We start from the raw sequence: 18442 nt of genomic DNA on the forward strand, positions 1-18442 counted from the left end.
TCTGCACCCCCGCCCCCATCTGCTGTGGTCCTGGAAAGAACCCTTCGTGTTCAGGTTTTGTGCCCATGAAAATATCCACATTCCAGATGTGCCTACTATAAGACACCCATTGTTTCTACTGGACCGAAACCTTTCTGTGTTTGCGCTAGGACGAAAACCCAGCAGCAGTAATTCATCTGCAACTCAGTCAACACTGGCTGTGTTTCCTGACATTGACAAACTCCCCCGCTCCATCTTCAGGAGACAGAATTCCACTCCTATTCATCTTTTCTTAAAGAGGAAGACCTGAACCATCAGCCCAGTCATTTCAGTGAAAACACTAGAAAAATACATTTCATTTTTCATTGGAGCCAACCCATAGTATAAACAAACTTTAGAATTCAAAGAGAAACTTCCCTCAGCTGTTAGACCGTTCCTGCTTCCCTGTTAGCTTTCAGCGCCTTGAGCCAGAGTGTCAGAGGGCAGACAGGGCCCACGGGGAAGGCAGGAGGATATGGGTAGCACTCACCAGTGGAGGCCCACGCTGAGGGTCTCAGGTCTCACCTGGAGGGCCGGCCTGCCGTAGAGCTGCTGTTTCTTGTTCCTCTCTTACCCTCTCTTTTAGCTGCTCTGTGAAGACTGATAAGAGGCAAGCACGGAAACTTACAGTTCTGTATAGGAAATAAGAACTTGGTCTTAAGTCATTCAAACCACAAACACTGCATTTTAAACAGTGTATGGTTTAGTCATGTGACCCAGAAAAATTGAAGTGGACCTCGAAAAGAAGTAACTCAGGCTTGCAGACAGAAGTCGTTTCTGTGCTGCCCAGTGTCTGAGGGCACCCAGCCACTTTCCTGTGGATCCCACACACTGGCCCCTTTACAAAACAGCCCCTCCCAGAAAGCAGGCAACGTCTGCAACTTAAAATAGGACTTGAGCCCCACCCGTAAGACAGGGAAAAAGTGCTGTTGACCTGTCTAAGCAAAAGAAAGTCCCCTGAGCCGTCCCACAGAGATTGTGGTGCCCCAGATCAGGCGTTGCTGCGCTCTGGTCCTGACGATGGGCTGGATGCCAGGTAGAGGGAGTCCTGGACGCAGAGCCGGTGGTTTCTCTCTCCCCTCGCTCCGTGGACCTGTGCCTGGAATGTCACTTGCGTCAAGCGGCGTGGAGAATGGGTCCCCCGGTCGAGGCTGGCAGTATCTGACACCCGTGCTGAGCGGGCAGGGGCACAGGCATAGAAGAGTTTTGGAGGGAGTGGCCGAGGACAGGTCAGCAAAGTCCTGAGTTGGGAGGGCTGGGAAGTTACTGAAGGAGACGCCTGCCAAAGCAGGGAAAGAAAGTGGAAGTCATTTCCTTGGGCTGGCCTCGTTGGAAGCTTTACAGGGGAAACCAGGAGGAAGTTTGCACACCATTCCATAGGGGCCGGTCTTCCGTGGACACGGGACCACTGGAGGCACACAGCACTGGTGGGGGCTGGGAGGAGACCAGACTCTCCTGTTGCGAGACTCCTATGGTCACCCCTCAGCCTCAGAGCCTTGTTCCCAGGGAGCCGTGAGTTGTGGACCCTGACTGCACACTCAGCCAGTGTGGGAGGTACAGCCCTGCCGGCCACCGTGGAGCCCTGAGCTACCGTGGATCCCACTGGGAGAATCAGCTTGGATGGTCCCCAGAGGTTCACAGGCCGCTGCTGGCCCCTGAGTGAGCTGGAACAGGAGAGGCATGCGAGGCCCTGGTGAGCTCCCTGGGTTCCATGTCAGAAGATGTGGTCCTGGCCTTGCCTCCCACTTTCAGACTGGTGCAGGCTGCTCTCCCTTCTGCTGGGGCAGGTTGCTGAAATGATAAGAGTGCCAGGCTCCATCAGCAGTGGGACACTCTGGTGGCCACAGAGTGGGACCGTGGCACTACTGGGGTGGGAAAAGACCCCCCCCCCCCAGGGATGGAGATGCAACAGAGGGTTCACCCTCATAGACAGCCACCTTAAAGGGCACCGAGGCTCTGCTTGGTACCATGGGACATTGTTCAGAGACATTTCCAAATGTCTGCAAGAGCAACAGTCCCAGCTGGTCTGCCCTCCTGCCCTGACTGCTGGTCTTCTGGATCCCTTCAGCCACCTCTGCTGGGAGGCTTGCTGTGTGACAGGGCTCCTTTCTCAGCGTCCCGGAAGGAACTGAAAAGACATTCCCTGAGCACTGGCTGCTGTCACCTCTTGGGTTCACCAGCTTAGACTGCAAATGTTGGCTACCAAACCAGCTGGTCAGAACTAGACACAGGCCTGCCTCTGATCTCATGAGCCCCTGGTCTGTCCCCGTGGTCATGTAGCCCTGCCACCGTGACTGCAGCTTAGCTGGTATGTGTACAGGAACAAAGTACTAGATAGACAGCTGCTGGAAGAACCTTCAACTTGTATCTCCTGAATGTCTCATCTTCTCATGAAGGGGACGGGACGAGGGGTCAGGCTTCAGAAGAGTGCAGCATTGGGCAAGTCATCCAGCCTCCCAGGACTTGTTTCCCCCATTGCAGCAGCAATACCAGTGTTCATAGTGGTTGGGATTAAATGAACTGACGTAGCTATGAGTGCGGATACCAGGAGGCTTCCCACTAGACATGTGAACACAGTCACAAAGAAGATCTAAGGTCTGGCCTCTTTAGCCCAGCTCCTGAGGCTGGCCTGGCCTGGCCTTCTCTCCCACCATCCATCCATCCACCATTCCAACATCCTCACCCCTCAGCATCTCCCGAGGTGTCCTGAGAACTCCCGCCATCTTCCGTCACATCCTGGCTTTCTACACTTACTTAGTGTTCCATCTCCGCAATCTGACTGATTCCCCACTTGGATGTCTGCGCCCCGAGGCCACCTGTTCTGAATCAGGGGCAGGGTACAAGACCAGGGTCCCAGCAGTAGTGTCCCTGCTGGAGGAAGAGTTAGGTGGCAGGCCAGTAGAAAACTCTTTGTGCAAGGAGCACATGTGTGCACATGAGGGTGTGTACAGAGGTCTTGACATCACTGTCTCCCTCCCCCTTCAGAGCCAGGCTGCGGCAGGTGCTATCTCCCCCACGGGACGTCGCCAAGACTGGTTGCCCCTCTGCGTGTTCTCATGTCCCCTTGATGTTTGCTGGGGTCCTGTGCTGGGGAGGTAGCTGAGAGTGACTCCTCCAGTGACTCCTCCTGTTCCTGGTCTCCAGGGTACTGTTGAGTGTTCTTGTGCTCAAGCTCTGGGCAGTCAGTCTTGATATTCTCTGTAGCAACTGCATCTACCCTTGGCTTTGTCCAGGGGTACCAGCTTATGGATAGCCTCTGGACCGGACCATCTCCCAAAAGGGCCCCTTTCCATGGTCAAATCTGCATTATTCACAATGGCCACAAAGTAGAAACCACCCAAATGTCCATCACTGGACAAATGGATAAATAAGATGTACACCCGCACAATGGAACAGCAATCTGCCATAGCCAGGGAGGAAGCCCTGACACGCTGCAGCGTGGGTGAGCCTTGCAAACATGACGCTCAGTGGCAGAAACCATCACAAAGTACACATGTGTGATCCTACTTATGTGACATGTCCAGAAGAGGCAAATCCATAGGGACAGAAATAGATTAGTGGGTGCTGCTGGCTGGCGGCAGTCATGTGTGTGCCATTTCCTATAATACCACTAGTGACCCCCTGTCTTCCGTCACTTATAAGATACCTTTACATATTTAAGAACAGCTTCATTTGAGGTATGCTTTACATTCCATATAGTTCACTTGTTTTAAAAATGCAGTTCAGGGGCCTTTCTGGTGACGGAAGGGGTTAAGTCTCAGCACGTGAAGCTATCCACAGCTACTGCAGGCACAAGTTTCATCTCCAGCCAGGGAGCTACCCACATGGTGCAGCAGACCTCTCCTGTCTCGCCTGCTGCTCCCCTCGGCAGTGTATTTCAGTCGATCTGCCTGTTCTGCTCCCCACTCTGTCTCTGGTGAATCCTCTCACCCCTGCATCTCTGGCCTGTACCCCAACTCTTGTATGCATAAATAAATAAATCTTTAAAAAACAATAATAATAAAATAAAAATACAGTTCAGTGATTGCAGTAAATGTATGGACTTGTGCAGCCATCACTGCAGTATGCTTGAAGAGCATCTCAAAAGGATCCCCCTGCCCATTTGTCATAGATCCTTGTCCTCCCCAACCCACTCCCCTGCCCCCCAGTGTCTGGAAGCCTCTGCTCCATTCTCAGTCTCTCTGTGGTTGTCTCAGCCCTCCTCTCCCTGTCAGTTCTCTGGCTGCTGTGCTGACATCATGCCCCAACCAACATCGCCACCCAAGGGTATCACAGTGATTCCTGCAGTCAGTCAAATCGAAGTGCTCTGGTTCCAGGGCTGTCCTGACTTGTTGGGACACAGCTAATGGAGCTGGTGGTGGGGCAGGGTGGTAGAGAGGCTTCAGTGTCTCCAACAATTTGTCATATGGCTTTGGTCAGCTTATCTGGAGCCCAGGAATGGTGGGCTTTAACAACTCTGTCATTGCTTTTTGGGAGAAGCTTTGCTGAGCTCCTCCCTCAGCTGTTCCAGGAGCTTTGCTCAACACCTTTGCATTTTTGACCCTCCCAAGGGTTCAGCAAGGTAGGGGGACAGGCCTCAGACAAACGGGAGTGAGATTGAGTACTAGGATGCCTTGCTTGTCAGCTTGTGTGGGCCCAGGGCTCAGTTCCTGGGTCCCTTGGTCCAACATGCTTCCCCTTCCACAACACAAATGCCTCTGCTGCCAAAAGGACACCCCTGCTCCATGTGCATTTTCTATTTAAAACAGGAAAGATGTCTGGTATGCCTGCTTCTTCTCTGCACTGCGACAGGCCTGGTCAGGAGGGAGCCCTGGGGTTTCTGTCACCACTCGGCATCAAGCATCTGTTGACCTTCCTTGGCCTGCTGCTGTTTAATCACAAGAGGCAGAAAGATTAAGCTGATTATGGACTTATTAATCTTGGTTCCTGCCCAGGCCACTACTTTGGTGTTTTGCTCTGTGGGTGATGTGGGAAGGAGGTGTTGACAGGACCGTGCCTGAGGGCACTCCTACTTACAGGGGATCAAATAAGTCCCCAATAGGAGGTCTTCCGGGTTCCTGCAGTGCTCCTGGCTGCCTCCTGATTTATCTCAGTAGTCTCCTGGCCTCCCATTCCAGTGGGATCTTAGAACACGTGGACTCTTGGGAACATGCCATGGCCTTCAGTTGCCTCCTTCCTCAGTGATGGGGCCTGGTTGGACGCTAGGGGGAGTTTTGAGTTCATGGATAAACGATTTCCTGAGGAAAACACTTTAGGGTTTTTTTTTTCATGTCTCCAACCCCCATGTCTAATTCCCCCTCTTTCCTTTGTCTAAATACTAGTAGCCAAACTCCCCAAGCACTGTGGTTGCTGTGCTATGCGGTACTGCTCGCATAGCTCTTTCTGTGCAGCCCCATCTGGTGGCTCCACTGTGGTTACCCCTTTTTTTTCAGGCCACACAGAGTCATATCTGTTGCAGAAGAGTTTCTTGATCAGGTTCCTGTTTTGGGATTCAGGAGGGCATGAAAGAATTGGTAACCGCAGACCTTGCATCTGTGCTGCCTCACAGGAAGGTGTCAGTGACCTGTCCTGGCAGTGTCAAGCCTAAGAATCACTGTGTGGCCACTTCTTGGCCCCTAGGTGTCACCCCCAACCTCAGAAACCTCCCTGAGTCATGGTCATACCGTAGTGGCTTCAGTTTTTTATGAGAAACTGAGCTACACATCCCTAATCTCTGAGGTTTTCTAAGGCCATCAGCTTCACCAGTGCCATGAATATTGTGACCACACAATTGAAAGTTAGATGGATATTTAGGCAAACATTAGCTGGCAAGTTGGCTTGACAGATGGGAGAGTGTGGAAGGAAGCTTCCATAGGGCCCGGGCTCGTGTGGAGAGCCACTGGGGCCAAGAAGAAGGACTTACAAAGCCCTGATGGCTTATTTCTTGGTTGTATCAACCTGCAATTTGCAAGGACAGAGGCTCACCAGACTGTGTTAGCAATGAGGGCTGTGGGACAGACACCTGTGGGGACACTTTGCCCAGATGCTAGGAATAGAGGCCCAGGCAGCAGGGATGGACTCCAGGTGGAATTCAGGAACTGAACTCGAGCCATTGGGATCTGAGATCAGGATGTCTGGCAGCACCAGCGGCTCACAGATTTCCCTGTGGAGCTCGGCCTCGCTCGTCTCCTTGATTATGCCCATTGCCACCAATCAGTCATCTCACCCAGCAATCTGTCCTTTTTCCTTTTTTTGCTTAGTTGATGACATCTACCTCTTCTTCTTTCTGGCTTTTTCTGGATTCTGCCCCTAGCTATTCAGCTATGTTTTACATGTGCTTACACCCTATGTGGTTTCCTGGGCCCCCCACAAGGCACTGGCAGGCCTGTTCTTCACCTGCCAGTGGGTCAGGCCGCACTTTTCAGACATCAGCTATGGCCCTTCTGAGGGACCTGAGGCCCCACCTGCCCCAGGTGTAGGTGAGTGAGTGCTTCATGGGTGATGGTGTTCCAAGAGGGGCATGATGTCCAGTGTCTAGGGGACCTGGTTTAAACACTTGGTTAAGACAGCATCGCCCCATGCTCCTTCCTGTTGAGTTGGCAATGTGGGGGATCTTCTGACCACATGAATATCCCGATCTATTCACCCAGCAACCTCTGTCTCTTGATGCTCCTGCCCTGAGTCGTTAGTACACTGGGATTACAAAATAGCCATTTTTCGGGCCTCCTCGGTAGCGCAGTGATTGAGCGCTGGGTTGTGAAGCTGCCCGCAGCCTCTGCAGCGCCAGTTCAATCCCCGGCCGCTGGGCGAGGGTCCCACATGGCACGCAGACATCTTCTGCCTCCCGCTGCTCCCCTCAGCAGTGTATTTCGTCAGTCTCCCTGTTCTGTTCTCTGCTCTGGCTCTGGTGAATTCTCTCACCCTCCCACGCTTCTGACTGTACCCAGTGCTTGTATAAATAAATAAATAAATCTTTAAAACAACAACAAAATAGCCATTTTCTACTTCATTGTTGATTCTCCCTCTCTGCCCTTCCTTCTGTTCCCTGCCTTTTTGATCATCACTGTGGACTCATTTTTTTTTTGTTTTTGTTTTTAATTCAGTGTGTTTTAATTCTTCATTCACTGTCTACTTTAGGATCAAATTGTCCAAATTATGACCAAGAGGAGCTACTTAAATCACCTCCTGCGTCGTATTGAAACCACCCCTAGTCTGCTTGTGTTCTTGCCTGGTACAAGACACCTTTGGTCTGCCCCCAACCAGGAGTCTTTTTATAACTCATCTGTGGGTTTTTGAAACTTGTGTGTGCAGGGGTTAGACCTGTTGGGGTCTTCTCACTGCCCATTTGTGAGCAGACTCGAGGCCACAGCCTGAGCCCCCTCCATGCCACAACTCACCAGTCATCATTGCCCTTATTTGGTAAAAAAAAATTTCAAAAACACTGATTTTTTTTTAAAGCCATTATTTCTGGCCCTTGCATTCACTCTACTCCCTGACATGTACTGAATGTCTGACTTGATAGGAAATTTCAGTGTGATGTCGTCCTACAAACAGCATTATACTGAGCCTTACTGAACAGAAATCCAGGGTTGCCCCTCCTTGCCCTGGTAGCAGCTGGGCTATGTGATGCAGGCTCCATGGTGCTATCTGGGACTGCGGGCCATGTCGTGGCTAGTATGTGCATGCATGCATGCATGTGTGTGCATATATTCGTGTGTGTGTGCAAGCATGCATGTGCACACATGCACAGCAGCACCTGGTGGATTAAGCTCTTACCTCTGCTGTTGAGAATTTTTGTAAAAGCTGAATTGCTGTGATTTCATGAGCCACGTGGGTTCTGGGCCAGAGTGTCTACTGGGAATAGTTCTGAGGGAAACTCCCTCCCTCTTCTCAGCTGCTCAGGAGCACACGCTAGGCCACTCTGCTCCTCACAGCTGGCTAGGGGTGAAAGCTTCCATAGGAAGTCATTGAATTGTGTCATTTAGTGCAATGCACCTGACAATATGAGCGTAAACCCATTAGAAGCATCTCCTCTGTTCTTGCCAAGTCTGCTCTCCTGGCGGGCTGGGGCTCTCCCAGGGGTGCTCTCGTTCCTGTGGCTAAGGCTTGTCCTCCCAGAAAGCTGAAGGCCCTCTGGTGGCCGCTGGGTGGAGCTCCTTGAACATGCCTGCTCTTGGAGGCACAAATGGGCATTTAACCCTGGAAAGTATTTCTGAATCACAGTATCCTGCTTCTAACTTAACTCTCAGTTTTACTGCATTCTGGACATTAGCATAGGTCATAGGTCTATGGAATGCTAAAGGTGGAAGAGCTGTGAGAGCTCAGGATGGGTGCCTATTCTTGGAGCAATTATTGTGTTGACATAGTTTATACATAGTGCACAAACTTGAACTGTCCGGTTGAATGAGCTATGATAGATGTAAACTAACACCACAATCAAGATGCAGGACATTTCCACCTTAGTGGAAAGTTCTGTATACTCACCTATTCTATTTCTGATATGCTCTGTCACTGTGATTGTTTTCCAGGCCCCACCATGTCGCAGTTCTCTGGACTGCCAGGTGGAGCCTCCACAGTACCTCATTGCCTATTGGGGACACTTGGAACCCCAGCTGGGCTCTCATGAAAAATGCTGCGTGCAGCTATGCACACGACTTCATTTCTCCTGGGTGATACCAAGGAGTGGACGGCCAGCACAGAGGGAATGTGTCTAATTTTGTAAGTAACCACCAGATGGCTGCCCCTAACACACCCTTCTTCCCTGCATGCAAAAGACTTTGTTCAGGAAGTGTTTCCTGGAAACTGAGTTGTCAGGCAATGCCAGGTGGGAAGGAGGCCTGGCCCCAAGTGTCCAGCACCCACCTGACCACCTTGTCTACAGATAAGATGCTCAGGAGCAGGGCTTAAATGATGCCCATAGACCCAGAACCAGGCCGGGCAAAGCTGGCTGAAAGCCAGAATTCCTTTCTGTCTTGGACTTCAGTGATTGTCAGACTGATACCATGAAGAGCCTTTGTGGCCTGAGGTGGCCCACAGAGCTGTTGTGATAAGTAAGTTTGCGAATACCACGAGCACTTCCTTCTGGACTTTGCAGTACACGTAGCAAGTGGGAGTGCTGCCACTCCTGTTACGGTGTTTTTTGTGCTATCTCCATCCTTGTTTCTCTCCTTATTCACTTAGACTCACATTTGACCCATGCACCTGGACCTATGTGATGAGGAGAGACTGTGATCTAAATTGGGGCCCTGGTTCTCACACATAGTTATCCTAGGGGGCCACCACCATCAAGCCCCATGAGGACCTGGAGGTACAGAGATGGGGACTTCTTCGCATTAGGGCCCTCAGCAGGTATCCTCCCAGGGCTTCAGTGCTCCCACACACCATGGGGCTGGAAACGTCCCTATAGGCCCCACATGACTGTTCATACCCTGGGAGGGATGGCCAGGGCCCGAGTCCACGCTCTGACCAAGGTTAGAGTGGGCTGTGGGCAGTCCCTCAACTTTCAGCTTCATTTGCCTCCGTGGGGACAAGTTGGCTCTTCCCACATCTTAGAGTAGTGAGGAGTGCTGTTCTGCTCAGGCTCAGGCTGTTCTGCTCTCCTGACGTTTGGAACATGTAGCCCATCGCGTTCCCATAACTCCCCTGCCTCCCAGAGGCCTGGCATGCACAGTGTTCTCTGGGGACATAAGGGACATTTCTCCAGGTAATTTAGTCTAGTGAGGAAGTACGTATGTGCCCTAGTGCTGGTCTGGGCACCAAGGTTCAATTCGCTGATTGAAATGATGGTTCCATCCCCTCGCAAGGCTCCCATTCTTGCAATGCATTGGCATTACTACCACTCCCAACCCCAATCCAGAAGGAAGTGCAGAATGTTTTCTTTTTTCTTTTTATTTATTTTTGAAGAAATATCTGTGCCTTTATTGGCCCAGCAGGCTACTTAGGCAGGGGGGAGTGAAACTGGAGGAGTAAGTGACCCTGATCCTGGGCTGAACAGACTTGACAGGAGTGTGGATGACAAACAACTCACCCAGATGGTGACTGATGCTCTCAGGCTTGATTTCAGATGCCCACCATGCCACCAACCACCTGAGGCGGGTGATGTTGACCCACGGGTATGCTTTACCACCTTGGGCTTCTCCATGGTGGCACCTGCTTCTCAGCAGCAAGCACTGCTTTTGCTGCAGGCCCCAGGTCACCACCACTGCCAGTGACATCAGCTGCTCACAGGACCCACAGCTCAGTGAGTGACCCTGTGAGAGGGCTGCTTTTTCTACTGCTCCACATGCCCATCTCTTTGGTTCTTCAGATTGTTTTCTGCAGTGTCTTTTAGGAACATTGCAGGGATCTTGCTGACTTTCCTACCATGTAACTTGGACTTATCCTTGTGTTGAAGAAGCCTCGAGAAGGGAGGACATGGGTCAGGAGCCAGGGGTGAAGGTTCATGTCCAGAATGGTCCAGAGAATTTCAAATCAATTAAAAAGCAGGCAGAGCACTTGAAGAGCACTTCAGGGAGTGGAAGTACAAATGGCCACAGATCATTGGAAAGGGCCTCAACCTCATGACTACTGGGAAACATTCTCAGCTGATCCCCTAATTTGGCAAAAATCCTAACAGACCAACAATGCCAGGAGTCGGTGAAGACACAAGGCAGCCCTAGGGACACAGCATGTAGCTGTGTTAGAAAGCAGTTTGGGGTATGTGCTGAGGTTGAAGGTGGATGCTGTGTGACTCTTTAGCTGTGCATGTGGGACAGCCCCCTCATACCAGCCTAAACGTCATCAGCAGTAGAAGCGACAACTTGTAAGAATCATTGTGGGCAAAGCAAGTGACAGGGGAAAGTGAGCTGCGTTTCTAGGGACACTTTGTTAGATGTAGATTGAACATCGCGAGCTGACAGCGTGGTTACCTGGCGTGTGCAGCTCAGCTGCCCCCACATCATCTTCACAGACTCTGCCCATTCCTGGTAACGTTGCCGAACCCAGAACACCTTTGCTGTTTGGGAGAACATCTTGCTAGAGGAGCCAGTGCCTTTTCTGGCTGGCTGGGCTCCCTTGGGAACATGTGGGCACTGCCTTCATGTCCCTGCATCAGCTTCTCGGGATGTGAAGAAACCAGACTGGTCAAGCAGGGTGCAGACTGGGTGGGCCTGTGGGTATCATAGCGGCACGTGATTAAAGGAACCCAAAAGGAGAGTGCCGAGCACCTGCCAGTGTTGCTTCCTGGCTCTGCCCACACTAACTGAGTCACGGGGGCAGTCAGTCCCAGTCAGCCCTCACCTGTGCATGCGATAACCTAGAACCTTCTTTCTGGGGAGGAGACAAGGCTGTGGAATGCACTTGGCACAGGTGTGACTGGTTGTCAGTGCCAGTGATGCAGCTGTTGCTGCTTCTGAGTTAACAGGAGCATCTCTGTGGGTCTTTAAAAGCACTGTGTGTGGACAGTGGGTCGCCTCTTTGGAACCCTGGAAACTGGCAGGTGGGAATTCGAAAGGGACAATCTAGCTCCCGGCCAGGGAGACTAGGAGTTAGCGCATGGGACTGATGATGGTTAAGCTCTGGGAGGAAGCCCCCGACCTAATGAAAAATTCTATAATTCCTGTGTTTGCCAGTTGTGAGGTGGGTAGAGAACCATCCCAGAACATATAGTCCTGTTTTGTTAGTCTCTACTTCATACACAGAGATAGCCCTTGATAGAAAGTTTAAAAAAAACAAGTGAAGATTCTCTACATTGGAATGACCTTACGTTAAGCTGCATAGCAAGTGAAATTTAGTCCTGGCCTTACTTACCAAAGCACAGGTGGCATCATGGAAAAGGTCAAAAAGCAGGCACTCAACCAATCTCATTGCACACATGCTCAAGAAAACAGGACAAAGTCATACAAATTCCTTGACCTGCATGTGTTTTATTAATAGAAAATGGGCATGTTCCGATTATTTCATTCCTATTCTTAGCCATTTCTCCATTTATTGAACACTTACTGTGTGCAAAATGATATTAACAATTTGGTGAGACAGGCCCCTTTTGCAAGAGGTGAGGGGGCAGACAAATGGCTCCCACATTTGCTGGAAGCCAGAGTAGAGATGCTGGAGCAATCGGGATACTTGACGGAAGACCTGGGGTGTGGTCAGTAATTTTTTAATGACATCTGCTGAGTTGTGAGGCCTGTTCTCTTGCTCACCTCTGTGGTGAACTTAGGGAAGCATCCAAGTTCACTATTTAGGAACTGCTGGTTCGTCTGGCACCACCGCAGAACCACATGCGTGGAACTGCTTGTTACTTATGGTAACTAGTTAGTAGTGAACTATAGCTAGTAAAGGGGAGTTCTAAGAATGCTGAGATTTGTGTTACGTGGGGAAATGCCAAAGTGATGGTGCTTTCTGTGCTGTTTTCTGATATACGTCACACATCTCTGGGGATACACATTTTAAGAATCAGAAATTGGGCCTCCCTGGTGGCACAGGGGGTTGAGCGCAGCACTGTGAGGCTGTCCGCGGCCTTTGCAGCATGAGTTCGATCCCCAGCCAGCTGGGGAGCAGCCCACATGGCACGGCAGACCTCTCCTGTCTCGCCTGCTGCTCCCCTCAGCATTGTATTTCAGTACATCTGCCTGTTCTGCTCCCCGCTCTCTCTGGTGAATCTTCTCCCCCGCCCCGATTCTAGCCTGTACCCCACTTATTAGGAAAAAAATCAGAAATTGTATAGCAAGTGTCAAATAACATAATAGTCTTCAAATGTGTGGGTTTTTCCTTCAACAGTTTCTTCTTTCTTGTCTATATAGGCAAACAGGTGCAGCCATTGGGGTGGATTTTACAAATTGGAACTGAGAAAGTCCCCAAATTTCCCAGTTTTAAATTCAAGAACATGACTTGTAAATTTAACTGATTCCTGGTTTATCCTTTGCGAAGCGCTTTTCTGAGTGAATGAATGTTGGTTGATTTCTTGATCTATCTGCCATACTTAGCAATAAATCTGGTTTCTTATACTAAACTTTATAAATACTTCCTGAAGTAAACCCAAAAGTAAACTAAAAATAATGAAGCACGCCAAGGTAGGTGAGTTTTTCTGGACTCACAAAAATATGATCATTTGTTTTTAAATTGTAATTGTCAAGAAGTTTTGATAGCAAAGTGATTGACTTTGAAACATAAATTTTGAAAAACTTGAATACTAGTAGCTTTGGAATTCGTCTGAAGAGTTATCATAGAACTGAGTTCACTGTCTCCCTTGACTTTTTCCAAGTAATTCATTCTCTGAGTAGCTCAAAATTCTTTCCGTTTTTTGGCAGTGTGGTGGTAGTATTGGGACTCAAACATACTGGAGAATTCAGATATGCAAGTTACACCGGATTTAGCAAAGATGAATTTAGCACAAGCATGAGCAAATGTGGGATGGAAAGTAGGATCTGTAGTTGGTGGTGAAAGTGGGTGGGGGTGCGTGCAGTGTAGCAGTGGGAGGGTCAGTTAGAGGCAAGGGTCTGACTCAGAGACAGGCCTGTGCTGGACTTGTGTTCCACCGAGGAGCACCGCCTGTGCCAGCAGCGTCCTGGGACCGGCCCTCCTCTGCAGACTGGGGGTGGGGGTGGGGGTCAGGATGGGGACGGACTGAGAAATGCATGGCTGCCCTGCTGTGACCCTGCCAGGAACTAGCCAATTTGCAACCAAAGCTACTGAGAAATCGAAAAGAAAACAAAAGTGATTTTAGGCCACCCCCTCTGTTTAGGGAAGGCCAGCTCTGGTGCGGGCCTGCCTCTCAGAGCCGCGCTTTCAGGATTAACCCCTTTCCCAGGATTCTTAGTCCTCCAGTGAAAAGTATAAGCAAGGAAAGGGTCTTTTGTTCTAAACAAGAACACCAACACGCAAACCAGCCTCTCACCTGCATCCCGTTTCCCCTGACTGTGGCCCTGACTTCCTGATCCAGCGCCTGCAGGCTGCCTGGTGGACCTTGGCTTGACCTTGGCCCCTGGGCTTGCTAGATAGAAAAGAACTACAGACTGTTAACACAGCTGCCAACACCAGGGTGTCCAAAGGAAGTCAGGGACACAGCGCCCTGGCACAGCCTGGTGTGAGAGAGGGTCAAGCTGAGACTCTGAGGTTTGACGAGACCAGAGTGGCAGAAGAGTTGCTGTGCCTTTAAGTAGAAATAGCACATTCACCAAAGGAAGCTGCCTGGAAACCTTTCTAGATCAGTCTGGTTTTCTGGCAAGGAAGCAGAGGCTCCACAGAACCTGTTCAGGGTTTTGCAGCTGACAGGGTGGGTGGGTTCAGAGCCTCAGTGGCCAGCATATCTGCCTGGGCTGGCTCCGTCTTCTCCACTGGAGGGGACATGCATGTAGCAGGATAATGGCTAACTTTCCCAAGGGGCTGGGGTCAAACAGTGATTTCCCCATGTAGACTGCCCAAATTGGGCCCCACATACTTGTATGTTACAGAATGCCAGTAGGCTGCTGTAGCATCCAGAATCACATGCATCTTTCTTCAGAAAATCACCCTAGAGCACTTCAGGTCAGGGTTGGCTGCCAAATGAATTTGCTGCAAACTTGAAAAGACTTCCAGGGGTCTGTGGCCTGTAAGGTAATCATAAAAGATGTGGGGGGTATGTGGGGACGGTAAGGGGTGTCTGCTAGTTCCACTTTCATAAGTAAGCGTTTATAGAATGGGGCGGGGGCTGAAGGAGGGGCCCTCTGTGCTGGGCAGATGCCTGGTGGAAGGAAGGACTCCACACCCACCATGTTCCTCCGACAGCCAACATCCATGTGCAGCTACTTCTAATTAAGTCAGCCAGTCGGTTACCATGCAACACCAGCTAATGGGGACCTGAAGATCCTGTGGCCCATCCCTATGGCCGCTCCTCCTTGGGCGGTCTGTCAGCTTTGTGTTAGGTTAGGAGGACTAACAGCATTTTTTCTAATTCAGTTTATTTATATTCTTTAGTTCTGCACACCCTTTGGGGGTTGATGTGTAAGGACAGATCTGTACTGAGACAATCAGCTGATGTGTGTGAGCACAGGAAGGAGAGACCTGGTGCTGCTGGACTGTTCCTGTACACCAGCTGCACCTCCCACCCCATCCTCCCTCTGAGGGTTTTAATAACACCCCCATGTGACACCCGCCTTCAGCTCGACGCCAAATGTGACTCTTCAGCCACAGAGTCCATCCACGCACCCTGACGTGTGTTCTTTGTATTGTTTCCTTCATTTTAATACTTTGTGATTTTTCTATCAAATACCTCTTTATAAACAAAAGGGGGAAAATCAAGTATTTTAACATTACAAAGTATAAATACTGGCTTTAGATTTCCGTCACTTCATTTAGAGCGCTTATGTCGAGGAGGCTGCAGGTAATGGTTGTCAGGGGCTTGGACTGAGGGTGAGTCTGGAGAAGCAAAGGGTCAGCATGGCCAACCTTCAACCAGGCACCTGGTGCTTCAGACAACACACCCGGGACCTCAAATATCCCTTTTTTTAAAAAACCCAGGAAGCACTGAGAACACGCCTCATGTCACTCCAGCCTTGCTCGGCACATCTTGACATGTGGCAGAGCATGCAGGTGACAAAGTACTTGTACTCAGTTGAACTGTCGGCCACCTCGCCTCTCAGGACGTGAGACCCAGAAGGAGGGGCGGACAGGCTCAGCATGGTCACTGCAGACTGCACCTAAGTCAGCTGCACAACTGACCTCCCCTCCCCTGTAGTAGGGAGACCTGCGCTTAGCACTGGTGTGGGCTGGCTGTTTATGCCATCACCTGCTGCACCCCTGCTTGGTCCTGGGGGCAGTGCCGGTGCCCACAGTGCATCTTCTTTATTAGCCGCCGGAGCTTGCTGGGGAAGTTCCTGTTGATGTAGCGGTAGAGGAGGGGTGTCACAGAACTACTGGAGAAGGCCAGGAACTTGGACAGATCCTTAGTGAAGAGCAATATCCCCAGGTAGTGCCCATCCACAGGCTTCCCCCGTGATGCAAGCAGTGTATGCCCCAGGAGGCTCAGGTAGTGGGGTGTCCAGAGCCCAAAATGAGTGCACACGGTGGCCACCAGAAGCCTGTGCACTGAGGGGTCCAGCCGCCCTGAGTCCCGGTCGAGAGGCGTGTCCTCCTTCTGCAGTCTTGAGATGAGCACCAGTGCATAGAGCACGGCCAGGGCAGGCACCAGGTACCCAATGAACACCAGGATGGCGTCAGCGGCCTCTGTGTCCTGCATCTTGGTGCACTCAACCATCCTTGCTGCCACGTGGCTGCAGATGTAGAACAGCAGGGAGGAGAAGCTGGTCAGCAGGGCCCCTCCCCAGACAAAGCCACACACGTGCCTGGTGTTGTAGACACTGGACATGTAGGTACGTGGCAGAGCCCGCTCGATGTAGTAATCCAGGCTGAGCAGGGCCGTGGAGTACATGGTCACCAGTGAGGAGACGTTGAACAGCACCAGCAGCGTCACGTGTGCCTCGCTGCTGAGGCCCCACAGGGCCCACCTAGAGGCAGTGGGGCCCAACAGATACACGGGGGCCAGGGCACTAAGGACCAGACCTGCCACGGCCATGTTCACAAAGTAGACATCAGGCATGGTCATGCTGCCCTTGTCACACAGGTTGACCAGGACCAGCAGGGCATTGTAGCTCAGGCCAACCGGAAAGCCAACCACCAGGTAGAGCAGGGAGAGAATGGACAGGACCAGGTGGAAGTGCTGACAGACGAGCGGGTCCTCGCCCCTGCCAGTGCCATTGAGCAGGCCACAGCTCCACATGGCGGGGCGGGCAGGCTGCGCCGGGCTCAGCAGGCTGTGGGGAAGAGCAATGAAAAGTCAGTTCCCTAGAACCCAAGTTGGCCTGTGAATTGCTGAGAAATGTACAGGTTGGTGCGGGAAGAGTGCCCAGCTCCTGGCACTGCACAGGAATAGCCAGAACTATCAACCTTTTAATAAAAGACCTTGTCCTGCATGTGTGCTTTCTGAAGATGAAGTTGTCATTTCAGGATGATGTCCTTAAGCTATGAGCATTGTACCCGGAGGCCTGTGGTGCTACAGTGATCTTCGAGGCAGGGATGGCAGCCACAACCCTCCCTGCACACACTGCTGATTTTCTGCACCTGTCTGGCCCCTTCCTGGCATTCACGGGCATCATACTACCCTTTACCCTGCCCTTCATACCTGTGTCTGGTGGCCAGAAACTCAATCCTATCTCATGCTGCCTGGGTGACCCCAGAACGCTGCAGCCACCAGCCCTGTGAGCACAGCCCCAAAAACACATGCGCGTGTGCACGGATGTGTGCACACATGGGGGAGTAGAAGGTGTTAAGCCAGGGTGGCTGAGTACCTATTTCTGAAGAAGAGCCACACTGCTTTGGCAAGTCAGGTGACACTTGGGATTGGAGGCCAGAGGCAGGGCCCAGAAGTGTGTGTGAGGCTGTCATGGCACCTCACTTTGCATGGGCTCTCACAGGGCCCAAGTGATGTTAGGTAAAAGAGGGCTTTCAGGCCCTGGGGGCAGATGCTAGTGATGGGCACTGACCCTGCAGACATGGAGAGACCAGGGTACTGAGGCAGGAGTAGGCAGAGAGCCCTGGCCTGTCCCCTCCCCCTTATGGGGGACAGGGACAAAGTGGCCTGTTTGTTCTAGTGCAGGACACCAGGTATCTGGCTAGTCATTAAGCAGCAGAATGGCAACTGGCAGGTGGAGTGTGATATAAAGGACATTCTTCAGAAATGTCAAAATTCTTCAGAGGAAAGCCTACATTCAGAATGTAGTTTGGCCCAGCCAAACCTGCTCTCAGAATAAGAAGTCTTCTCAGGCAAACACAAAACACATGCTTCCCAGACTTAGGGACACAGCAGTGAGCCAGCCCCACTGATGTTGGTGAGGAAGAGGCTCCAGTGAGCCTGGCGCAGGGAGGAAACTTGATGTGGAGAGAGGGGTCTCTGTCTTGTATCATCTCTTCAGTCATTTCCCACATTCCAGAACATTTATTGTCTACCCTGTCCTGCCCCTGAGCCAGTTGCTAGGATCATAGCATGAGCAAGAGGGGGCTCTTTGCACAAGGGGCATGCCCTAACATGGGGATTGATGAACAAGGGGAGGAGCCAGGAGCCAGGACACTCCCTCACAATAGGAGTGTCTCCATGTCTGCCCTCAGCATCAGGCCACGATGGATGGGGTGATGCCCAAACACCTGTTCAGGTACACACAGGTGGACACTGAGTCTGTGGGAATGATGTGCAATCCTAAGGAAGCCACCCAGCAGGCTTGATGACAAATGTCATGTGGTAGCAAGGGTGACTGGAGTTAGGTGGCACTGGGCGGAGGTACTGGCCACATCTGCCACCCACATGTCCTAGTTATGTCACTTTCAGAAGTGTTTGCTCTCCTTCACAGCATGACGAGTCCATGATGCTACACTGCTGCCCCTCAACCTCTGACCCTGGGCCCTCAGGGTCCATGGTGAGTGCCAGGCAGGGCACACA

At 51.3% G+C, this 18442-nt stretch overlaps 1 protein-coding gene across 1 annotated transcript; it reads right to left on the reverse strand.

Annotated features, from left to right (window-relative positions):
- Positions 1 to 15727: 15727 nt before the first annotated feature.
- Positions 15728 to 16729, reverse strand: GPR146 (G protein-coupled receptor 146; the record flags this gene model as incomplete). The annotated part of the gene is made up of 1 exon (XM_084249177.1): positions 15728 to 16729. The coding sequence occupies one exon, from the start codon at positions 16727 to 16729 to the stop codon at positions 15728 to 15730; it is 1002 nt and encodes a 333-aa protein (XP_084105303.1).
- Positions 16730 to 18442: the final 1713 nt, after the last annotated feature.

This window comes from Talpa europaea (assembly GCF_964194135.1).
Source record: "Talpa europaea genome assembly, chromosome: 12".
NCBI lineage: Eukaryota > Metazoa > Chordata > Mammalia > Eulipotyphla > Talpidae > Talpa > Talpa europaea.